Source organism: Polypterus senegalus, chromosome 14 (assembly GCF_016835505.1).
Source record: "Polypterus senegalus isolate Bchr_013 chromosome 14, ASM1683550v1, whole genome shotgun sequence".
NCBI classification, from domain to species: domain Eukaryota; kingdom Metazoa; phylum Chordata; class Cladistia; order Polypteriformes; family Polypteridae; genus Polypterus; species Polypterus senegalus.
In genome coordinates this window covers 144,535,120-144,559,347 of record NC_053167.1, presented here as the reverse complement: position 1 = coordinate 144,559,347, position 24,228 = coordinate 144,535,120, and the positions used below count along the sequence as shown (strand labels likewise).

The following is a 24,228-nucleotide window of genomic DNA, read 5'->3' as shown; positions in this document are numbered from 1 at the left end:
AATGTATTCTTGTAGACCAAAAGTAATATTTAGGTCTGAGATATCACTAAAACATCGTTTTGTTGTTCGTGCCGAAAATAAGTAAGTCTCTTGAAGTGCTGAATGACAGGCTGTGTTATTCCTATAGCACTTGTGTGGTTTAAAGTGCTAAGGGTTAATCAGCATGTGTGTGTCATTCATGGAGCACTGTTGTGGTTAGGGTCTGTGTGTGTGTTTATCTGTGTGTGTGTGTGTGTGTTCATCTTAAAGTGCAACAGTAGACCAACCCGATAACTTGAACTTGGCGAGAACATTTACCTTTGAGGAAACAGGTAAAAGGGCAAGTGGAGGGAAATACCACGATAATACATTTATTGTTTTATCTTGGTAGAGTAATATATGTATTGCTCTACTTTCCCCTATTGTATTATTAATATGCAGCCTTAGAATGCCTAATCTCACAGACTTACCACTGTTTATAAGGTATTATTTTATATAACGTCTCCCCACCTTCCCTTCTATATCTATAACCTCAGGCAATTAGATGTAGTAAAAAGACAAGCAGGAGTTAAGTTACACATAAAATAATGTATTACTGATAATATTCAGAAATAATAACAAAATGCAAAGTACATTTGAATATTGGCAACCATACAACCTGATAAAATGGTGATGCGTAATTCAGGTGGCACACAGACTTGCAGTTACTTAAAATGTCTCTAGTTAAGGCATCGTTGGTGCTCAGCTTTCAGCCACATGTCTGTTCAATATGGCTGCTGAGCTGTGCTCTTCATTGTGTTGTCTTCATCCTCACAGGTTAGCAAGAGAGATGCTTCTTCATCATATGTTAGTTAGAGAGAAAATGTGGTTGAGCAAGTACATTTATAGATGTTCTCTCCAATTCCTAGAACCAATAGGACATCATGGTACTTAAAGGCCTCTGAGACAAGCCAATTCCAAACAGCCATACCTCAGACCAATAAGAGAAATAGTACATTTAACACCTCAACCCCCCCAAGACCATATGTTAAGCAAACCTGGCTTTGTGTGGGAGATCAAACTGGTTTAAGACACATCCCCCCAAATCCTGTCATAAAATTACAAAGAGACAGTCATAAAAGGGGAATTGGGGGAAGGCAAACATGAATACCTCTCACCACTTGGTTTGCCTAAATTATATATAAAGACATACAAAACATTTATCAAGTTATATGCAAAATCCTACATCACAACATCATCTAAAGATGTAATTGTAATTAAATTATTCGTATTTATGCCGCACTGCCTAGATTTTTTGCATGTATTGAGGTTAATTATTAGAGTAGTAATGCAGTGCACTTTTGCGGAAAGATTTTGTTGAAGAATTATCATATCCTAGCAAAGCATTTCGGAAAGGGTTAGGAGTAGAAATAGCGAGTCAAGAGAGACGAATTACCTTAGCGATGTTTTCGGATAAGATCCAGATCTATTTGGATGCAGACCATCCCGCTTGAAGAAATGCCGCTTCTACCAGAAGAGGTCCCAGTTGTCTATGAAACCGATCTTTTGATTCTCGCAGAAGCCTTAGGTGGACTTAGCTGGACATAGGTCCAGCATTACTGGTTGTAATGGTTTGATCACTTTGGGTGTATTAAGAGCCAATCAATGTGTATATATTTTAAAATGCTGGACATCGCATAGCAACGTGGATGGGGAAAATAGAGCTTTTTGGAAATGTTGGCATATGACTTTCATGTGATCAGGAACTGACTTCATCTTTAATGAGCAGATTGCTTTTCTCTAACTTCTCTGCATCAACTAACATGTAATGTGCTTTGAAACACTCAAATATTTTGCTAAATTTATTTTGGCAGGACTCCCGCTCAGCATTTTTCATAGTTTTGGTTGATCTATACTCATTTGTTACTTTTAAATGCTGTTGAACATCCTCGGTCCACACCAAGAAGTCCAGTTTAGTGTATTCTTCAAATGCTTTTTATTTTTGTCATATTTTCAGCATTTTCATTTTTTTCATGTTTGTTGTTTAGAAAACTGCTGTAGACTGTTGCCCCGTCCAAAGATTGTTCCGCCCTTGTACCCTGTGCTTGTTGGGATAGGCTCCCCCTGTGACTCTGTTCAGGACTAAGTGGGATAGAAAAGGACTAACTGACTGTTTAAAGAATATCACACTTGACTGAAACACCATGCATGTCCATTAGGAAAGACTTATTTTAGCATTTCAGTGTGGAGGCCAGACTTTTACAAAGCATTAGGGTGGACTGAGCCTAAAACGTCACTCATCCTAAACAGGATTTGCTTTCTTCTAGTGGAACAGGGGTTCCCAACCTCTTCTGTGTCCCACACCCCTACAAAATGTTTGATTTCTGTTTGTACCCCCTTCAAAAGTAATATCACAATTGAAGGTGAGAAAGTGAAATTTCTAATTTTTGAAACACATACAGCACTTCACGAGAACAAACTTAACTCAAAAAATAAACTCTTAACTCAGTGCATGAACATTAAAAATAAAGTAAGCACTTTACCTTTATAAATCTCAATAATCTTGTAAATATGTCCCCCGTAAAGCTTTGATGATCCAGGGTTGGGGTATCTTGTGAAAAATTAAGTACCCCATGGAAATGACACACGATCAACAAGCAAGGGGTTTGGGGGATTGTAGACTTCTGCGAGAATCAAAACATCGGGTTCATTGACAACTGGGACCTCTTCTGGGAGAGGCCGCGTTTCTTTAAGCGGGATGGTCTGCATCCGAATAGATTCGGCGCTCGGGTCCTCTCCAAAAACATCCCTAAGGTAATTTGTCTCTCTTGACCGTCTATTTCTACTCTTAACCCCTTCTGTAGTGCTATTGCTTTGCTAGGACATGATAATTCTTCAACAAAGTCTTCTGCAAAAGTGCACTGCATTACTACTCTAATAACTCAATGCACGTAAAAAATCTAGGCAGTGTGGCATAAACACTAATAATTTAATTACAATTACACCTTTAGGTGAACAATGAATTAAATCTATAAAAACAGATTATAGATTAAATAAAAAATACACACAGAGCGGCGCTAATAAAAATATCGTATTTTATTTATAACTTAATTTCTATTCCAAATACCCATAATGCACATAGAATTCAGCTCTGCTCCTCCGAAACATTAAATATGGCACTATTAAATGTTAGAGCATTAACCAACAAGATGTTTTTCATCAACGATCTTATTAGATATAGAAAAATGTATTTTATTGCACTAAGTGAAACGTGGCTTAGTTCAGACGGTGCAGCTGTTTTAATCAAATCTGCTTTTCCGAATTACAGTTTTACTTGCGGATTGCCAAGGAAAGAAGGGTGGCGGTTTAGCAGACATTTATTTGAGCCGGTTATAGTGTAAAGATGTCAGTTTTGGTAAATTCAATTCCTTTGAGTATCTGGCCATTAATATTCATGGAGATTCTCACTTTCTAGTATTATCCATGTATAGACCTAAATTTAATGTGTATTTTTTGGGGGAATTCTCAGATTCAGTGTCAATTATAATTACGAACTATGACACACTCTTAATAGTCGGTGACTTTAACTTTCATATGGATAATCAGTGTGACCAAAAAGTAAAGGAATTCATGAACCTCCTGGACTCTTTTGATTTCAGACAGTTTGTTAGTCAGCCTACACATAAAGCAGGTCATACATTAGACTTAGTAATTAGCAAAGGACTAAAAGCTGATGTAAAGCAGATCATTGATATCGGTCTATCAGACCATTTTCTTCTACTATTTAATATAGAAATAATGATAGAAAACATTCATGAGAAGCATATTGTTAAAAAACTCTTCTTTGATTCATCAGCAGCTTTAAAACTTACAAACATTTTAAGCAATCAGTCCGTTTATAGTGCTAACTACAATAGCGAGGATAATGTAAATAGTAAGGTGGAAAAATTTAATACTAAAGTGAGAGCTGCTGCTGACAGAGTTGCACCTGAAAAGACAGTGAAAAAATCTTCTAGCATTGCTATACCATGGAAGACCCAAAGAGTGTCTGATTTAAAAAGAACATGCCGTAGAGCTGAGCGTCAATGGAGGAAAACTAAACTAACTATCCATTATGAGATATTGAAGGTTAAAATAACAGAATACAATAACACTGTCCGTCTTGAGAGGCGCTGCTATTTCTCTAAGACTATAAATAACAATGCTAGTAATCCCAGAGTCTTATTCTCTACGATAGATCATCTGCTAAGCCCAGGTAACACAAAAGAATGCCACCAAAATACTCCTTGTGAGGCTACTGCTGTATTTTCCAATCAAAAAATTAATGATAGTAGAAATAATATAATACATCTCACAACACTGCGGACCCTCCTAAGCCCCAGTACTCTATTATAAACAAATTAAATTTTTTCACCAGGATAGATTTATCTGATTTATATAAAGTAATTTTTCAACTGAGACCCTCCACCTGCGTCCTTCACCCAATACCAAAAAGTTTTTTCAAAGAAGTATCAGGCGTGTTAATTGATAATATTCTCAACATAGTAAATTTGTCATTAGATACGGGGGTCTTCCTTAGACTGTCATAAGACTGCTGTAGTTAAACCCCACCTTAAGAAAAATAATCTTGACTCCTCTGCTTTTGATAATTTTAGACCCATCTCCAACCTGCCTTTCTTAAGTAAAGTTCTGGAGAAGGCAGTCATTATGCAGTTAAATGACCACCTCAATAAACCTGCTATTCTTGATAAATTTCAGTCAGGTTTTAGAACAAATCACAGCACAGAAACTGCACTCGTTAAAGTAGTAAATGACTTGCGGGTAAATGCAGACAGAGGCCATTTATCTGTTCTCATCCTCTTAGATCTGAGTGCTGCATTTGACACCATTGATCACAATATTCTTAGAAATCGCCTTAGTCAATGGGTGGGCCTCTCTGGCAGTGTCTTAAATTGGTTTGAATCCTACCTGACAGGGAGAAAATTCTTTGTGAGTTGTGGTAATCAAATCTCAAAGACACATGATATCCGATATGGTGTTCCACAAGGCTCTATCCTGGGTCCGCTGCTCTTCTCAATCTACATGCTTCCGTTAGGTCAGATTATCTCAGGCACAACGTGAGCTACCACAGCTATGCTGATGACACACAGCTGTACTTATCAATAGCACCTGATGACCCGACTCTTTGATTCACTAACACAATGTCTTACCTGTGTTTCTAAATGGATGAATAGTAATTTTCTCAAGATAAATAAACAGAAAACAGAAATTTTAGTGATTGGCAATAATGAATATAATGAGGTTATTAGAAATAAACTTGATGCATTAGGATTAAAAGTCAAGGCGGAGGTAAACAGCTTAGGGGTAACTGTTGACTGTAATCTGAATTTTAAATCGCATATTAATCAGACCACTAGGACAGCATTTTTTCACTTAAGAAACATAAGTAAAGTTAGACCTCTTATATCAATTTAAGATGCTGAGAAATTAGTTCACGCGTTTGTTTACAGTCGACTAGATTACTGTAACGCACTCCTCTCAGGACTACCCAAGAAAGACATAAATCAGTGACAACGAGTGCAGAATGGAGCTGCTAGAATCCTAACTAGGAAAAGAAAATCCGAGCACATCACACTAGTTTTGATGTCACTACACTGGTTACCTGTGTCATTCAGAATTGACTTTAAAACACTACTTATGGTTTATAAAGCCTTAAATAATCTCACCCCATTTTATATATCGGAATGTCTGACTTCTTATATTCCAAATCGTAACCTTAGATTTTCAAACAAGTCTTTGCTTAGAATTCCAAGAGCTAAACTTAAAAGAAGTGGTGAGGCGGCCTTCTGCTGGTAGGCACTTAAAATCTGGAATAGCCTGCCAATAGGAATTCACCAGGCTGATACAGTAGAGCACTTTAAAACACTGCTAAAAACTCATTACTTTAACATGGCCTTTTTATAACTTCACTTTAATTTAATCCTGATACTCTGTATATTCAATTAATTATCATAACTATGCATGGTGGCTCTAAAATCCATACTGACCCCTACTCTGTCTTCTGTTTCTTTTTCCGGTTTTCTGTGGTGGCGACTTGCGCCATCACCACCTGATCAAAGCACCGTGATGTCCTACATTGATGGATTAAAAGCCAGAAGTCTACATGACCATCATCATGAGGTCCTTACATGAGAACCCGAAATACAAAGAGGACTGTTCATTTATGTTAGGTAGAATTCCCCAATGTTGGGCTGGGTGGTCTTGTGGCCTGGAACCCCTGCAGGTTTTATTTTTCTCTCCAGCCATCTGGATTTTTTTTGTTTTTTCTGTCCTCCCTGACCATCGGGCCTTTTTCTTATTCTATGTTAATTAGTGTTGTCTTATTTTAATTCTTACTTTTTCTTTTTTCTTCATCATGTAACGCACTTTGAGCTACATTATTTATATGAAAATATGCTATATAAATAAATAAATGTTGTTGTTGTTGTAGACCCCTATAAAGCAAAACGTGCTGGCTTAATTAAACAATGAAACAGTTGACGACCTTTGTCCACCAATAACACCTGTACTGCAGTTTAAAAAGAGATGTGGCACACAGTTAAAACTGCCATGCTACTGCCAGGACTGCCAGCAGGAGAAATGGGCTGAGTGTAGAAGCAGGTGTTGAACCCAATTCAGTCCCCCTTGACCCCTATGGGAAAATATCAATTCAACCTCGACATCAGTGACATTTCATGATCAGGACATGCACCAAAATCAATACTAAACCTTGCCCTTCTCTATGGACCATTGCAAGAACCAAATTCCATTTTCTTAAGGAAACTGCAAGAACATGCATTTGTGTGGTTCATTCACAGGTGACAATTGCACGTGCAATGCTCGATTCTTTTCATATCATAGAATGGGAGCGCTAACTAATAATGACTTACAAATGATGGCACACTGCTAGACACCACGATAAAGTCGGACAACCCACCTCACTCAATTTCGGTGAATCTCAATGCAGCCTTCCTGTTTGTCACACCCCCTGAAATGCCATCTCACACCCCATCTTGGGAACCACTGCAATGGAAGGTCAACATACATAGTGTCATCTGTGGCACTGACCATATTTGATCTCCTTGGCATCTTTATCTCAATTGTTCACTTCACTCTGGCCAACATGTTGCTGACTGCACATCCTGCTGTTCACTTTGAATGTGCACTCTACGGTCTGATGTGTATGCCACATCTCCAGCACTTGTTGTGTTTGGTCCAAGTAATGGTGTGTTCTTTGGCGAGCATCTGAAAGTTGGTGTAATTGAAAAGATAGTAGTGAGCAGTATATTATTGTCTGTTCCTGATTCATCAAAACTGATGCAGAAGATTGTGTGTGAGCTTCATTTACAACCATCTCCTTTACATTAAAACTGTAGCAGATGTGGAAGAACATTTCTGCTTTTGCTGGTATTCACCTGAGTCTGACATCTGGATTTCATCTTCTTTATCGCCAGAATTGTTCAAAAATACCCAAGACATTGTGTTAGAGATTCATAGAAGATTCAGAAATTATGTGGCAAATTACATAGGAGTCTTATGACATTTGAGCTACACCTAGCTCCTGTCCAGCCAGTTTCTCCAAGATGTTCAAGCAAGCCCCACATGAAAAGGGAGATGGACATAACAACAACATACAAAGGATTGAATGTTTCTAAATATTTTAGTCAATGCTGGTAACTATAAAAAATTCAGAAATTAAATGAAAGTTAAAAATGTTTAATTCAATAGGCTTGGAGGCCATGTTAGTTTCATTAACAAATGTCAGAGCTCTCCAGTGGTCTTTGAGCTGCTCGTTTTCTCTCATTTATTTCCAGATAATGAAAGCGAGTCAAATGGTGGGTGTCCCACTTTAAAATAACTATTAATATTAGGGGTTAAAAATGCTAAAATTATGTTTAGAAAGGGGCAGCGTAGAACATGCCCCAGTGACTAAGATATAAAAATGTAAGATTAGGACTAAAAAGTTTAAATCGTAAGATTAGGCATTTAAAAACAAGATTTTTAACATTAGAGCCCCAGTCACTGGGGGTAGAGATAAGGGCTGGGGATGGGGAGGGACCTAAAAATATTTTCTGTTAAAAATTAGCCAGCCACCAGTCTATCAACCACAGCCGAGTCCGATTTCAAGTGCCTATTAAATACTTCAATCTGAGTTAAAGGAATATTTAGATATGGACAGGAGTTTGGCAACTTTGAAATCACTTTGTTTATGATATGTACATTGTTTGCAAGTTGTGGACCGAGTTGTTCCAGTGCAGGAATAGGTGAAAATGTAATAGTTGCTTTTGGAAAGAGCTTTCTTAATAATTTATATAAAGCCGGAAAATCCAATCTTTTAATGTCCTCACTGTCATAGTTCGCAACACCTACAGCCACAATTAATTTTTTAACCTTAAGCTGAGGTTTAATTTCTTCTATGTACTTAATCAAATTTGTCATGGGTAAACCCAAACTCATCTCAGTTTGTACATCTTTTCTATATTTAATGTCTTCCAACAACATCAAATTGTCATCTCCCAATATCAGGCAAGGTTTTTGAAAAGCAGACACAGAAAACTTTCTAGTATTTTTCTTCAAGAGAGAGAAGTCAAAGTTCAACCAGTCTACTGAAGCAGTTTTAGAGACTGTATCTTTCATCATATGCTCTCCTTGATTTTTAGAAATTGTAACGTTTTTTGGTGTTATTTGTTTTTTAGGTTTAACTGTGTCTGTAGGCCCAACATCTGGCACTGCAGAATCTGTGGAGCAAGATGGTTTTGATAAATCATTACCCCGAACTGAAGGAGAAACAACAAGAGGTTGTGGAAGACATACGGGTGCAGGACATGAAAGTGTTTTCAGCTATTTCTACAAAAGCAGAATCCTTAGCAGTTGAAACAACTGGGTCCTGGATTGGCTGTGAGGCAACAGAGGGCGGGTGGTCTAATTGTCCTGAGCCCTGAGGAGAATGTTGGCAGATTAAATTATTAAATAACATTAAGGAGGAAGATGTTAATTTATTCTTATACCTTTTTCTGCCAAACAAAATAGCTTTTTGCAGAGCAATCGGATCAAAAGGAGGTAGTGCAGAAAGCAACACGTCTCTAGCAGATTCTTAATGTTCAGTAAGCATATGCATATACAAATAAGCCATTGTTCAGTATATGTTTTTATGCTTTCCAAGATGTTTGGATTTGGCATAGCTGACTTTATGGAGCCTTCCAGTGTAAAGACATGATGCTTTAACTCTTTTGGTGGAATAGGGTTCACCTCTATCACCTCCAGATGATGTAAGGCATGTACAAATTTAAAATAAATTCTATGCTCAGTAGCCATAATAAATAAATACATAAATAAATAATATTTAATAATACAGGCTAATAGAGTAGAACACTTTAAAACACTGCTGAAAACACATTACTGTAACATGGCCTTCTCATAACTTCACTTTAACTTAATCCTGATACTCTGTATGTTCAGTTCATCATAATAAATATTCACAGTGGCTCCAAAATCCATACTGACCCCAATTCTCTGTTCTGTTTCTTTTTCCGGTTTCTTTGTGGTGGTGGCCTGCGCCACCTCCACCTACTCAAAGCTTCATGATGCTCCAACAATGATGGACTAAAAGGCAGAAATCTACGTGACCATCATCACCAAGTCCTTCTGTGAGAGCCCTAAACCCAAAGAGGACTGTTTCATTTATGTTAGGTAGAATGTCCAGAGGGGACTGGGCAGTCTAATGGTCTGCAATCCCTACAGATTTTATTTTTTCTCCAGCCGTCTGGAGTTTTTTTGTTTTTTCTGTCCCCCCTGGCCATTGAACCTTACTCTTATTCTATGTTAATTAATGTTGACTTATTTTGTTTTCTTATTGTGTCTTTTATTTTTCTATTCTTTATTATGTAAAGCACTTTGAGCTACTGTGTGTATGAAAATGTGCTATAGAAATAAATGTTGTTCTTTTTGTTGTTGTAATAATAACCATTTGTCAGCAGAGAGTTAGGGGTAGGGTTAGGGTTACATTAAAACTGAAAAAGAGAAAGACCAAAATAAAGTCATCGTCTTGGGGACCTCAGCCAAAAGGCCATAACCATCTTGAAAATGTACACTTTGTTTTCTAAGTAATAATCAGTTCAGATAAGTAAGCAGGGCTTTGTCCATTTAATGCATTATAAGTTAAAAGGAGGATTTTTGAAAATCTGCCCTAAACTGAATTGGGCCCAGCGTAAGGATTTACAGTAAGAACTGGAGTTATGAGTTTGGTCTTTCTAATTCTTGTATTAATTTTTGCAGTGGCATTTTCAATTAAGTGAAAGCTGCATAAAGAACGATTTGAGCAGCCAGTGAACACTGCTTTGCAGTAGTCAATCCCAGTTTTATAATGTTTGTTTTAAATGACATGCTGGTGTGAAAGATAACCCGCTGATTGTGGGCTGAGTCAATGAAACTAATGGTGATTCCAATTGAGTCAAAGATTGACAGAATGTTGTTGTGGTCTCATCTTTCCCTCCAAATAACTAACATTTCTGTTTTTTTCTGTATTCAAAGACAATTTATTCTCATCCATCCACTCCTTTAAAATCACAGACACAGTTAATTTAGGACAAAATAGGGAAAATGTCATTTAGTCTGATTGAAAGGTATAACTGGGTGTCGTCATCATACGAGTAAAAACTAACATTACGTTTTCTAATGAAAGTTCCCAAATTGAATCATGTAAAGTGAAAACAGTACTGAGTCCTGCTGAGTATAAAGATGGAGTCCTCCCAGCACAATTATGTACTGGTAACAATTTGATATATAAGAACTAAACCAGGCAAGAACAGTGCCTTAGAGCCCCAAAAATGTCATTTTCCAGCCTCTGTAATAAAATAGAATGACCAAAGGTGTCAAACGCTGCACTTAAATCTAGTTATTGTGGAATTATCTTCATCAGAGAATATCTGAATGTAATTTACAACACGTGTTAGTGTCGTTTATGGTTCTATGACAGGTGTGAAGCCAGACTGGAATTTCTCTAATAAATTGTGATGTGTGAGGTGAGACTGAAGCTGATTGGTGACTAAAATTTCAAGTATTTTAGAGAAAAAAGGTAAATTTGAAACGGGTTTAAAATTATTAAGATTATGTCATACTTTAAAGGGTATCAGGAACTGTGCCATTCAATAATCAGCTATTGATAATGAGGCTTGGAATGATTGCTGCCAGAACATCCATTGAGCTTCTTACTGGTTTTGTTGACATTGGGCTAAGAAACAAGTAGTAGGTTTTAGAAATTAAAGCTATGATTTCCTGTTCTGTTACCAAATAAAAATTACTAAACTGGTGTGTACAAGACAAGACAGGGTTTGCTAATCTAGTATTAAGTTTTTGAGGTGACATGAAGATCTGGGGTCTTATACTGTATTGTCAATTTACCTATTAAAAAGTTCATAAAGTCTGCACTGCTAATGTCTGTTGGTTTTTCTCCGAAGCTGTACTTTCAAATTTTAAAACCCTCCTTCTTTATTCAAATTTTTAAATTTTCTATGTCTAATACTTTACGCCTTTTCCTTAATAATTGCTTCCATCAACAGATTAACCTTATCAGTCCACAGCTATTTGGCTCAGCCCGATTCCCTTTTTAAATTATGAAATAAATGAGAAATGGACTGTTGATAGTTAAGGCATATAAAAGAACAGTGTCTGCTGAGCCACCACATGGAGGAACCTCAGAACAGAAATGGGACAAAGTCCTAAATATGGAGTTTTAAGTAAACTTAAAGTCCTGACCTTTAAGATTCAAGTCAAGTCTCAAGTTATAAGGATTACATTTAAGTCAAGTCGAGACTAAGGTAGACTAATAGTAAAAAGTGCTTTCAGTTTCAATCCTAAGTGCAATTTATTAAAATTTGAAAATATTTACTAACATCAGAGTGTAGCTGCTGGTAAGTAAGGCAGGATCAAGCATGGGTCAAACACATGCTGAAAGAAATCTCTCATTCCAAAAATTTGTTTTAAAAGATGTAGTGAAAATTCAAAGCAAACAGTCCACACAAGAATAAAGAAATTGTTGTTACACACGTAGAATAAAAGGCAAAAAAATGGGAAAAATGTTTCTGCAATAAACTTAGCTTTTCTTGTCAAACCTCAGTTGTTTCTATACTTTAAGATGCTTTACTTGGCCTTCAGCACATGCAAAAGTATGCTGACGACACTGCTATGGTGGGCCGCATCAGGAGTGGGCAGGAGGAGGAGTATAGGAACCTAATCAAGGACTTTGTTAAATGGTGCGACTCAAACTACCTACACCTGAACACCAGCAAAACCAAGGAACTGGTGGTGGATTTTAGGAGGACCAGGCCCTTCATGGACCCCGTGATCATCAGAGGTGACTGTGCTGAGGGTACAGACCAATAAATACCTGGGAGTGCAGCTGGATGATAAACTGGACTGGACTGCCAATACTGATGATCTGTGCAAGAGAGGACAGAGTCGACTATACTTCATTAGAAGGCTGGCATCCTTCAACATCTGCAATAAGATGCTGCAGATGTTCTATCAGACGGTTGTGGCGAGTGCCCTCTTCTACGCGGCGGTGTGCTGGGGAGGCAGCATAAAGAAGAGGGACGTCTCACGCCTGGACAATCTGGTGAGGAAGGTAGGCTCTATTGTAAGCACGGAGCTGGACAGTTTAACATCCGTAGCAGAGCGACGGGTGCTGAGCAGACTCCTGTCAATCATGGAGAATCCACTGAACAGGATCATCTCCAGACAGAGGAGCAGCTTCAGACAGACTGCTGTCACCATCCTGCTCCACCAACAGACTGAGGAGACCCCACACTATGCAACTCGGGGGGTAAACGTTAACATTATTCAAAGTTATTGTCTGTTATACCTGCCTTGCACTCTCCACCCTGCATTTTTTAACTTGCACTGCTTTTGTTTTTATCACTCTTTAATTTAATATTGTTTTTTATCAGTATACTGCTGCTGGAGTATGGGAATTTCCCCTTGGGATTAATAAAGTATCTATCTATCTATCTATCTATCTATCTATCTATCTATCTATCTATCTATCTATCTATCTATCTATCTATCTATCATTACTTAGTAAGAGCCTTAACTATTTAATAAACTTAAACCATACTTAGGAAACTTAAAACTTAAATATGGGCTTAAATGTAAAGTTGAACTCTACGGTAAAAGGACAAACACAATTAAGCAAATAAAGCACGCAGGCACAGTTCATTCACAGGTCTGTCCAATGTGCTGGCTTTGGTCTGCACATAAACTCTTCTGACTGCTCCTTTTGCATCTGGCATTGTCCTGATGACTTGTCCCATTACCCAGGAGTATCTACATTAAGAACAATGTCAACTGGTTCAAAAGTGGCTCTGGGCTGTGTCTTGAACAGTAGCATGAGATTTGGTGTCAGTGCCTCTAGGTCATTTGGGTCATCTGATACCTTTGTAAGGGGTCTGTTGGTGATGATGGATTCTGCTTCACACATCATTGTGTGGAGACTTTCATGATCCATAGCCAGTTGATTCAGTACTGAGGTTAGGACCTTTCTTATGCTTTTAATTTGTCTTTCCCACACGCTGCCTTGGTGGGATGCCATTGGTAGATTAAAAATTCATTTGATTTCTTTCTTCATCATCCGCCCATTATCCAACCCGCTTTATCCTAACACAGGGTTACGGGGGTCTGCTGGAGCCAATTCTTTCTTCATCATGGCATTGCAAATTTTTTTTTTGGTCAAGATTTTCAGCTGCTTCTCGTAGCTCTCTTTCTGCACTGATAAAGTTTGTTCCATTATCTGAGCGTATGATTTTAACTTGCCCTCTTCTGCAAATAAATCAGCATATGGCATTGATACAGGAATCAGTGTCCAAACTATACACGATTTCTAAATGTACTACTCTTGTTTTTAGGCAAGTGAAAATTACTCCATACCTCTTAACTAGGCTTCTCCCACTTTTTACTTGGAAGGGGACAAAATAATTGACTCCAACGTTGGTAAAGGGTGGTTGGTCAGGAAGTAGATGATCTTCTGGTAAATCTGCCATCTTTTGCTTGCCTGTTTGGGCATTGTATCTTCTGCATGTAATGCACTTTGAAATTATCTTTCTGCTAGTTCAATTGGATTATAGGATTCGTCAGATGTGACGTACCTCCATTGCAATGTCTGTGAGTTCTTCCTTATCACTGTAACTCTGTTGGCAACAAAGGTTTTGTAGTGTGCACTTTCATTTGCAATGTACCTTAGTGCTGTGGTGTTGTCAGTCCAAAAAATTGACTCTTGCAGGGGAATCTGAAGTTCTTGTTTTAGCATCTCATCTATTTTAACTGCTACCATTGCTGCTGTTTGTTCTAAATTGGTATAGTCACAGATTTCAGTGGAGCCACTCTTGATTTCCCCATCAGAAATGAACAATGTCTCTTATGTTCTTTATCTGTTTAGGAGAATTTAAGAAACAGTGCCATACTCGTTTTCTGAAGCATCTCCAAAATGATGCATTTGTACAGACATTTTACGACCAAATCCAAATGGTTTAATGCACCTGTCTACACTGTAATCCATCAGTAGCTTCAAATAGTCCATCCATTTTTTCCATTGCTGGACGTACTTAACTTCCGCTTCTTCGTCCCACCCATATTTCTCTTTACAAAGTTGAACTGTTGAACTTGAACTGTTCTTAGCAGGCAATATAACTGGTGCTAAAAATCCAAGTGGATCATAAATTGAACTGACCACTGACAGAATACCACGTCTTGTAGGAGGCTTATCTTGCAGCTTTTCATCAAGCTTGAAACTGTCAGTCTGTGTGCACCATTGAAAACACTTAAGGCCCTCTCAATTGGTAATACGTCATGGCTTAAATCTAAGTCCTTTTGATCAATTGCCATGTCTTCTTCAGGAATGGACAATAAGACTGCTCTGCTATTACTTATCCATTTTGTAAGATAAAATCCTCCCTTTAAGCACAGGGCTTGAAGATCTTTGGCCAATTTTATGGCTTGTTCTTCTGTTCCATCCATCCATCCATCCTCTTCCGCTTATCCGAGGTGGTCGCGGGGCAGCAGCAAGCAGAGGCCCAGACTTCCCTCTCCCGGCCACTTCTTCCAGCTCTTCGGGAGAATCCCAAAGGCGTTCCCAGGCCAGCCGGAGACATAGTCCCTCCAGCGTGTCCTGGGTCTTCCCGGGGCCTCCTCCCGGTTGGGCGTGCCGGAACACCTCACCAGGGAGGCGTCCAGGAGGCATCCTGATCAGATGCCGAGCCACCTCATCTGACTCCTCTCGATGCGGAGGAGCAGCGGCTCTACTCTGAGCCCCTCCCGGATGACTGAGCTTCTCACCCTATCTTTAAGGGAAAGCCCAGACACCCTGCGGAGGAAACTCATTTCAGCGCTTGTATTAGCGATCTCGTTCTTTGGTCACTACCCATAGCTCATGACCATAGGTGAGGGTAGGGCGTAGATCGACTGGTAAATTGAGAGCTTTGCCTTACGGCTCAGCTCCTTTTCACCACGACAGACCGATGCAGAGCCGCATCACTGCGGATGCCGCACCGATCCGCCTGTCGATCTCACGCTCCATTCTTCCCTCACTCGTGAACAAGACCCGAGATACTTGAACTCCTCCACTTGGGGCAGGATCTCTCCCCAACCCTGAGAGGGCACTCCACCCTTTTCGGCTGAGGACCATGCTCTCGGATTTGGAGGTGCTGATTCTCATCCCAGCCGCTTCACACTCAGCTGCGAACCGATCCAGAGAGCTGAAGATCACGGCCTGATGAAGCAAACAGGACAACATCATCTGCAAAAGCAGTGACCCAATCCTGAGTCCACCAAACGGACCCCTTCAACACCCTGGCTGCGCCTAGAAATTCTGTCCATAAAGTTATGAACAGAATGGTGACAAAGGGCAGCCCTGGCGAGTCCAACTCTCACTGGAAGCGGGCTCGACTTACTGCGGCAATGCGGACCAAGCTCTGACACGGTTGTACAGAGACCGAACAGCTCTTATCAGGGGTCCGGTACCCCATACTCCCGGAGCACCCCCACAGGATTCCCGAGGGACACGGTCGAATGCCTTTTCCAAGTCCACAAAACACATGTAGACCGGTCGGGCAAACTCCCATGCACCCTCAGGACTCTGCTAAGGGTGAAGAGCTGGTCCACTGTTCAGCGACCAGGGCCGAAAACCACACTGTTCCTCCTGAATCCGAGGTTGACTATCCGGCGGACCCTCCTCTCCAGAACCCCGAATAGACTTTTCCAGGGAGGCTGAGGTGTGATCCCTCTATAGTTGGAACACACCCTCCGGTCCCCTTTTAAAGAGGGACCACCACCCGTCTGCCAATCCAGAGGCACTGTCCCGATGTCCATGCGATGTTGCAGAGGCGTGTCAACCAAGACAGTCCTACAACATCCAGAGCCTTAAGGAACTCGGTATCTCATCCACCCGGGGCCCTGCCACCAAGGAGTTTTGACCACCTCGGTGACTTCAGTCCCAGAGATGGGAGAGCCCACCTCAGAGTCCCCAGGCTCTGCTTCCTCGTGGAAGGCATGTTAGTGGGATTGAGGAGGTCTTGAAGTACTCCTCCCACCGACCCTAGCGTCAGTGAGGTCAGCAGCACCATCCCACCATATCACGGTGTTGACACTGCACTGCTTCCCCTCCTGAGGCGCGGACGGTGGACCAGAATCTCCTCGAAGCCGTCCGAAGTGTTCTCCATGGCCTCTCCAAACTCCTCCCATGCCCGAGTTTTGCCTCAGCAACAACGAAGCAGCGTTCGCTTGGCCTGCGGTACCTATCAGCTGCCTCCAGAGACCCACAGGACAAAAAGTCCTATAGGACTCCTTCTTCAGCTTGGCGGCATCCCTCACGCGGTGTCCACCAGCGGGTTGGGGATTGCCGCCACGACAGGCACCGACCACCTTGCGGCCACAGCTCCGGTCAGCCGCCTCAACAATAGAGCCGCGGAACATGGCCCATTGGACTCAATGTCCCCACCTCCCTCGGGGCGTGGTTGAAGTTCTGCGGAGGTGGGAGTTGAAGCTACTTCTGACAGGGGACTCTGCCAGCCGTTCCCAGCAGACCCTCACAACACGTTTGGGCCTACCAGGTCTGACCGGCATCTTCCCCACCATGAAGCCAACTCACCACCAGGTGGTGATCAGTTGACAGCTCCGCCCCTCTCTTCACCCGAGTGTCCAAGACATATGGCGCAAGTCCGGCGACACGACCACAAAGTCGATCATCGACCTGAGGCCTAGGGTGTCCTGGTGCCAAGTGCACATATGAACACCCTTATGCTTGAACATGGTGTTGTTATGGACAATCCATGGCGAGCACAGAAGTCAATAACAAAACACCGCTCGGGTTCAGATCGGGGCCATTCCTCCCAATCACGCCCTTCCAGGTCTCACTGTCATTGCCCGTGAGCATTGAAGTCTCCCAGCAAAGCGAGGGAATCCCAGAAGGTATGCCCTCTAGCAACCCCTCAGAGACTCCAAAAGGGTGGATACTCCAAACTGCTGTTGGCATACGCACAAACAACAGTCAGGACCCTTCCCCACCCGAAGGCGGAGGAGGCCACCCTCTAGTCCACGGGGTAAACCCCAATGCACAGGCTCCAGTGGGGGCAATAAGTATGCCCACACCTGCTCGGCCTCTCACGGGGCAACTCCAGAGTGGTAGAGAGTCCAGCCCCTCTCAAGGAGATTGGTTCCAGAGTCCAAGCTGTGCGTCGAGGTGAGTCCGACTATATCTAGCGGAACCTCTCGACCTCGCGCACTAGCTCAGGCTCCTTCCCCTTCAGAGGTGACATTCCGTCCCAAGAGCCAGTTTCTGTAGCGAGGATCAGACCGCCAAGGTCCCGCCTTGGCCACCACCCAACTCACACTGCACCCAACCTCCTTGGCCCCTCCCATAGGTGGTGAGCCCATGGGGAGGAGGACCCACGTTACCTCTTGGGCTGTGCCCGGCAGCCCATGGGTGCAGGCCCGGCCACCAGGCTCTCGCCATCGAGCCCCACCTCCAGGCCTGGCTCCAGAGGGGCCCGGTGACCAGCGTCGGGCAAGGGAAAGCGTTGTCCAAGTTTTATTCTTCATTGGAGGTTTGTTGAACCGCTCTTTGTCTCATCCCTCACCTAGGACCAGTTTGCCTTGGGTGGCCCTACCAGGGGCATAAAGCCCCGGACAACATAGCTCCTAGGATCATTGGGACCGCAAACCCCTCCACCACGATAAGGTGGAATTGTTAGAATGCTTATATAGTAGAGTCTCGCTTATCCAACATTCTGTATTATCCGACGTCCCACCACAAAAAAAAAACAAAAAAAAAACACATCAATCGGCAACAAGAACTGCAAGTTGCGAGCACGAGGGTAGTCTATTTTTTGTTGCTCCCAACTCTACCGCAGCTAATTACAGTGGAACCTCAGTTTGCGAGCATAATTTGTTCTGGAAATGTGCTCGCAGTCCAAAGCACTCATACAGTACAGTATATCAATGCGAATTTCCCCATAAGAAATAATGGAAACTCAGATGATTTGTTTCACAACCCAAAACTATTCATATAAAAATGATTAACACAAAATATAAAGTAAAAATACATAAAGCAAATTAACCTGCACTTTACCTTTGAAAAGAATCATGGCTGGTGTGAGTGAGTTTCTAAACCCTTGTGGGATTCCACCCAATGGGACGACACGCGGAAGAGCATCCCTAAGCAATCACAGTCTCCCAGCGCTGTAGAAGTTCGCAATAAAAGCAAATCTGAAAAGATTGCGGACATGCTATAAGCGCCTGCTGTCAATGGGTGATACAAGGAACATTATAAATGCGCAGGGCACAGTATTACTTTCCCCCGACCCTGCCTGACTGCTGTGTCTGTGTATAGGAGAATGGCAGATCCCACTACAATAAATAACCGCCCTGTTGCTGTTTCAAGCTGAATAAAGCTGGTGTTGCTAAAAGTACTGAGACTCAGCTTCATGTTTTCGGGTGCAAGACGGGGACTCGCATGTCACAGCACAAACACACACACACGCAGTCACAGTGCTGTAGTAAACAGTATATACGCTCATACGGATTTTGACTATATGAGTGACGGAGTTGAGGCTCTAGAAACTGCAATTAATTACATTGAGCAACAAGAAGAAGCTACAGGAATCGACATAATGATGCTGCAAAGATGGCGAGACTTGACAGTGAAGAAGCGGCACTCGTCAGGAAAGCAGACTACAATCAAAAATGTCTTTAAATCATCACAGGACTGAACTGTTTAAGTACAGTACATACTGTATTTAACTTCAGACAATTCTGTAACTGTAAGTTCATTTTTTCAGTTAATTTATTCTGTTGTTTTGTTGTAAAACATGATTATTAGGTTCGCAATGTGTAAAATTATAACATAGTTTGACATTTAATAGGCTTTTTCTTAACACCTGCCATTATCCAACATTTCTGCTTATCTAACGTTCTGCCGGCCCGTTTATGTCGGATAAGCGAGACTCTACTGTGTTTGTGTTTATAATGTCAAACAAAATTTCAAAGAATAAGGTAAAGGTAAAGTTGCCTGAAACCATACAGTAGATGTCTTTATTGGACTGTGTTCATTTATTTATTTAGAAAATTAGTTAAGATACATTTTGTATACATATAGGGTTTATTTACATGAAAAATGTAACAGAGAGCATTACGGAAACACTAGTGCAAGTGTTGTATAAGCAGTGCCATCGGAGGAATGCACCTTTAATTGCTTTCTGTGCAGTCAGTGGACAAAACTTAATTATATATTTTTGTTTATACACTGTATATACACATTCATATAGGTACATATTCCTAAAAAATGTTATATACTGTATACTATACTGTACATTGCACTGTATACTCTGTATGTATGTATATTATGTTGGAGCACGTTCAATTTGTATGTTTAAGCACATTAAGACAGGTAAGAATTTCAAATTAATCAAGAAGTGTCATCTAGTTGGCATTTAATAGAACCATATTGTTAAGGCTAAAATCTAATATTTAGGATAAGTTCAACTTTTCATTATATCTACATTGGTAGCCTATGTTCAGATTGTCCAATAACAAAGTAAGTGTGGAAAAATAAATAAATCTGTAAATCTATCTATCTATCTATTGAAACCATTACTATAAATCTCTTTGCAAGCAAATCAAACTTCACTTGCACTGGTGTCACAAGGTGGGATTTTCATATAGCGCTCTTCTATCACAAACACCATCTCAATATTCAAGACTGGAGTTGAGGATGCAATTATCTGTCAGCTCCACAAGGCTGACAAAGCTGACCACACTGTGAGGATTATGCTTTTTGATTTCTCCAGTGCCTTCAGTTCCATCCAGCCATCCCTGTTAAGGGGTAAAAATGTGGTTGGATTAGTCTACGGTGTCCTGGATGATGGACTATCTGTGAGGCAGACAGTAGTTTGTGATACTCAAGAACTGTGTGAGCAGCACTGGAGCACCACAAGTAACAGGCCTGTCTGCTTCCCTCTTCCCTCTGTAAACCTCAGACTATAAATATAAGAGCAGGTCATGTCAGGTCAGGTCAGGTTGGGGAGCATGCACTGGTACAGCATGTTGCCGCACCCACTACATAACGGAACAACTCAGGATCCCAGTTTGCAACCCCCCAGGCAGACTCACGGTCCAGTCCCACCCTCCGGAAATGACCCTCTATCTGCCGCAGCCAGGTGTTACGTGGGCAACCCCTTGGTCTGGTTCAGCCACTTGGGTCCCCAACAATGAGGATCTTACAATCCGGATCACCCTCTGGGAAACGTGCCACATGGCCGTAGTGCTGTAACTGATGCTCCCTAACAATGCAGGTAATGTGCCTCATTCAGGACTCCATGAGCAACCACTCATTCGACACAAAGTCAAACCAACACTACCCAAGGATTTTCCAGAGAGACACAGTACCAAAGGAGACCAGTCTTCATCTCAGGTCACTGGATATCGTCCATGTCTCACAACCATATAGCAAGACAGGAAACACCATGACTCTAAAGAGTTGTCCTTTTGCAGATATCGGGAGTGCCACACACCCTTTTACAGCGACCTCATGACCCCCATGCTCTCCCAATCCATCTACTGACTTCATAGGAAGAGTCACCAGAGACGTGAATGTCACTGCCAAGGTAAGTAAACCTCTCAACAAGGTCAACACTCTCTTTGCAAACAGAGACACTGCTGATGGTCATGTCACCTGTAGAAATTCTCAGATGACTCTGCACTTATGGGGTGTATTGATGAGGGGGATGAGACAGAGGAGAGGAGTCAGGGGGAGAAATTTGAGAATCGTCTGCAACTTAACATCAGCAACACCAAGAAATGGCTGCACTAAACAGCCTCTATGCCTGGTCACAATTCAGGGACTGCATGTTGAGGTGGTGCACCATTATTGGAACTCATCCTCATCAATGACTGGATGAACTGGTCTTGGGAGACAGAGGATTTAGAGAAGAAAGATCAGAGCAGACCTGTTTTTCTTAGGAGACTGTGGATGTTGACATCCATTACATGTTCTACAACTTTGTGATAGGCAGTGCCATTTTCTATACTGTAACATCACCAAAAGAGATGCCCTCCAAATTAATAAGTTGATTAGTAAGGCAGGCTCAGTTATGGGACACACTCTGGACCCCCTGGAGGTTGTAGCTGAGAGAAAAGAAGACAAAACTGAGTGCCATTATGTACCGTGCTGTGCATCATCTGTGTGAGGACTTTCAGCCAGTGAACTATTCAGCTGTGTGTCAGGAAACTCAACTGGGCTCCTTTATACCAATGGCAACACACCTGTATAGAGTCTCACTGGGACTGGGACTGCTCTTTTATCTTTAGCCAAATACGAGGTTTGCTTTCTTTTTAGTTTTCTTGATGTTTATTCATATTGTTTTTGCTATAATATAATAATATTTGTGCATTTATTTCTAGAGTGTCTCGAAAAGCTGTTTTCCCCTAGAGACAAATAAAGTGCTAATTATCTATTATGTGAACACTGCCTTTGTTGCTGCTTTTCAACAGTTTGACTACAAGCTTCAGAAGTCACTTGTTTAGGTCAGAAGAGTCGGTCAGCTGTGTGATTTCAACCAGTCGGCTTATCTTTTAAAGCCAAAAAGGAGGCCACAGAGCTTTCACTTATAGATAAGGTTTTTTGTCAAGTCCCCCATAGTCCTAAATAACAGAGCAGTTGGGATAGTGGCCATGTAGGATCAGTCACTTTCATACATTTCTGTTCAGTTTTTCAAACAACAAATGAATAAAGTAAAGCAGATGGCAGTGGCCATTTTTAAAATCATTTTCCTACCTTTAGATCCGCCACCTCCCATGTTACCTTGAGCTCAGTAGACAGCTGACGGTTACTCTGCAAACAAATGACATGTCGGCTCATGAGTGTTAAATATATACAGTATATAGTGTATGTATATAAATATCACCTCTATGATATAAAACAGCTTTGCTGTAAGAAGGTCCTCTTCACTGACTGCAATCTCAGTAAACTTAAAACTAAATATGAAAGCAAGTAAAGTGCTGTATGTGTCTCTCTGTTACGTGTCCTGTTTCTGTCAATGTGTAATAAGGTTGGGAGTTCACTTCCCAGGATATCCAAGCACTGAAAGCATTTTGAGTAGTGAGAAAAGCACTTTATAAATGTAAAGAATTATTATTATTATTATTATCAATCATAACAGAACAAGATGCAGAGGACAGAAAGTTATGGAAGAAGATGATCTGCTGTGGCAACCCCTAACAGAAGCAGCCGAAAGAAGAAGAAGAAGAAGAAGAAGAAGAAGATTATTACTATCAATGAACCAAAGGCCTGTGAGTCGCCAGGTACAGACTTCTGTTTGAATTCCCAGCCACTGCTACTCCCTTTGAAACGTGGAGCTGATCGGTCACCAGAACTTACCTCTTCTGACTCTCCTGGACGTTCTCCCTCAGACACTGAGCTGCTCTCTTTTTACACACCTCTGAGAGTTGTGGGTGGGACGAGGTCTGTTACCTGATAGTCTGCCAGTAGAGAGAATGTAATGTGAAAGTGACCTGCACACTTCACGCCAGAGTGTTTTTTGTGTTACAGGAGCCGAATTTAAGTTGTTGTTTCTTGTAAATCACCTGATTTGTCCAACTGATTAGGTGGCCCGTATTCATTTAATAACAGTTGCCTAGCATTGCCTGGGGCAGAATGTGGGAAGGGAGAAGACATCAACAAATAATACATCACCTTGCGTGTGGATTAAACTCATTTCTTTGACTGAGAAAACAGTTTTTTAAAAACATTTAAGTAAGAGACCAATATATCAATGTACAGTACTTCCACATGCCTTATTTCAAGGGCAAAACTGAAATTGTCAAGATAGAAAGTGGCCTTTTTGGCATTTCATGGACGTGAATGCCAATGGTTGGATGTCAAAATCTGTGACATGTACCTGTGTGACAAAGTTCAAGAATGTGTGTTTAAGAACAAAGCAGGATATAAAAAGAAAGAGACAAACAATCGAGCTTTATAGATACAGAGTGTCATAAAGTACAAAATAAGATGTAATCAGGTTTGGCAGAGTAAACACCATTTAATAGAAGACTTTCTACACTGCGTTAAATGCAGGAGCCCTTCAGTGCTTCTCATAAATGGCATATGATGTTCTTCAGGATTTCTGTATCAAATTATACCTCCAGTCATCTACTCTTTTCTCATCTTCACCTTAAAGGGAGGGTGTGGTGAGGTGAGACCAGACGTGACTTCAGTCTTTAGGCAGCACTTTTTCTGCCCTGGGAACAGATCTTACTGCTACAGTATAAATGGTGCAAGCCTCCCCATGTTGTCCTGGCAATTTGGTCCTGGTAAGGTACTTAGAAATGCACATACATGATAAGATAATAAATGTAAGCAGACATTCCTACTACAGTGTCAATAATGTTTTACTGATTATATGAAAAGGAAGGAGGAACAATTAGAGAGCAGGGTAGTAGGTATGAAAGAGAGAAGTGCTACGGGCAGCTCAGGACACACACACCAAGCACACACTAGGACCAATTTAGAATCGCCACTCCACCTAACCTGCAAGTCTTTGGACTGTGGGAGGAAACCAGAGTACCTGGAAGAAACCCACACAGACAGAGAAAGAACATGCAAGCTCCACGCGGGGAGGACCTAGGAAGCGAATCCGGGTCTCTTAACTGCGAGGCAGCAGCGCTACCACTGTGCCACCGTGCCACCCTAAA

General features: G+C 41.3%; 1 protein-coding gene across 2 annotated transcripts in view; it reads right to left on the bottom strand.

Moving 5' to 3' along the window:
- The window catches only part of LOC120515047 (interferon-induced protein 44-like), a 92,219-nt gene extending 69,192 nt beyond the window's left edge, over nucleotides 1-23,027 (bottom strand). Inside the window, exons 1-2 of one of the 2 annotated variants that reach the window (XM_039735753.1) lie at nucleotides 23,009-23,027; nucleotides 22,313-22,369 (exon numbers count right to left, since the gene is read on the bottom strand). In XM_039735753.1, the coding sequence (XP_039591687.1) occupies nucleotides 22,313-22,334 (22 nt within the window). In that variant the 5' untranslated portion in view covers nucleotides 22,335-22,369; nucleotides 23,009-23,027. The other variant, XM_039735752.1, reaches the window with a different exon arrangement.
- Nucleotides 23,028-24,228: the final 1,201 nt, after the last annotated feature.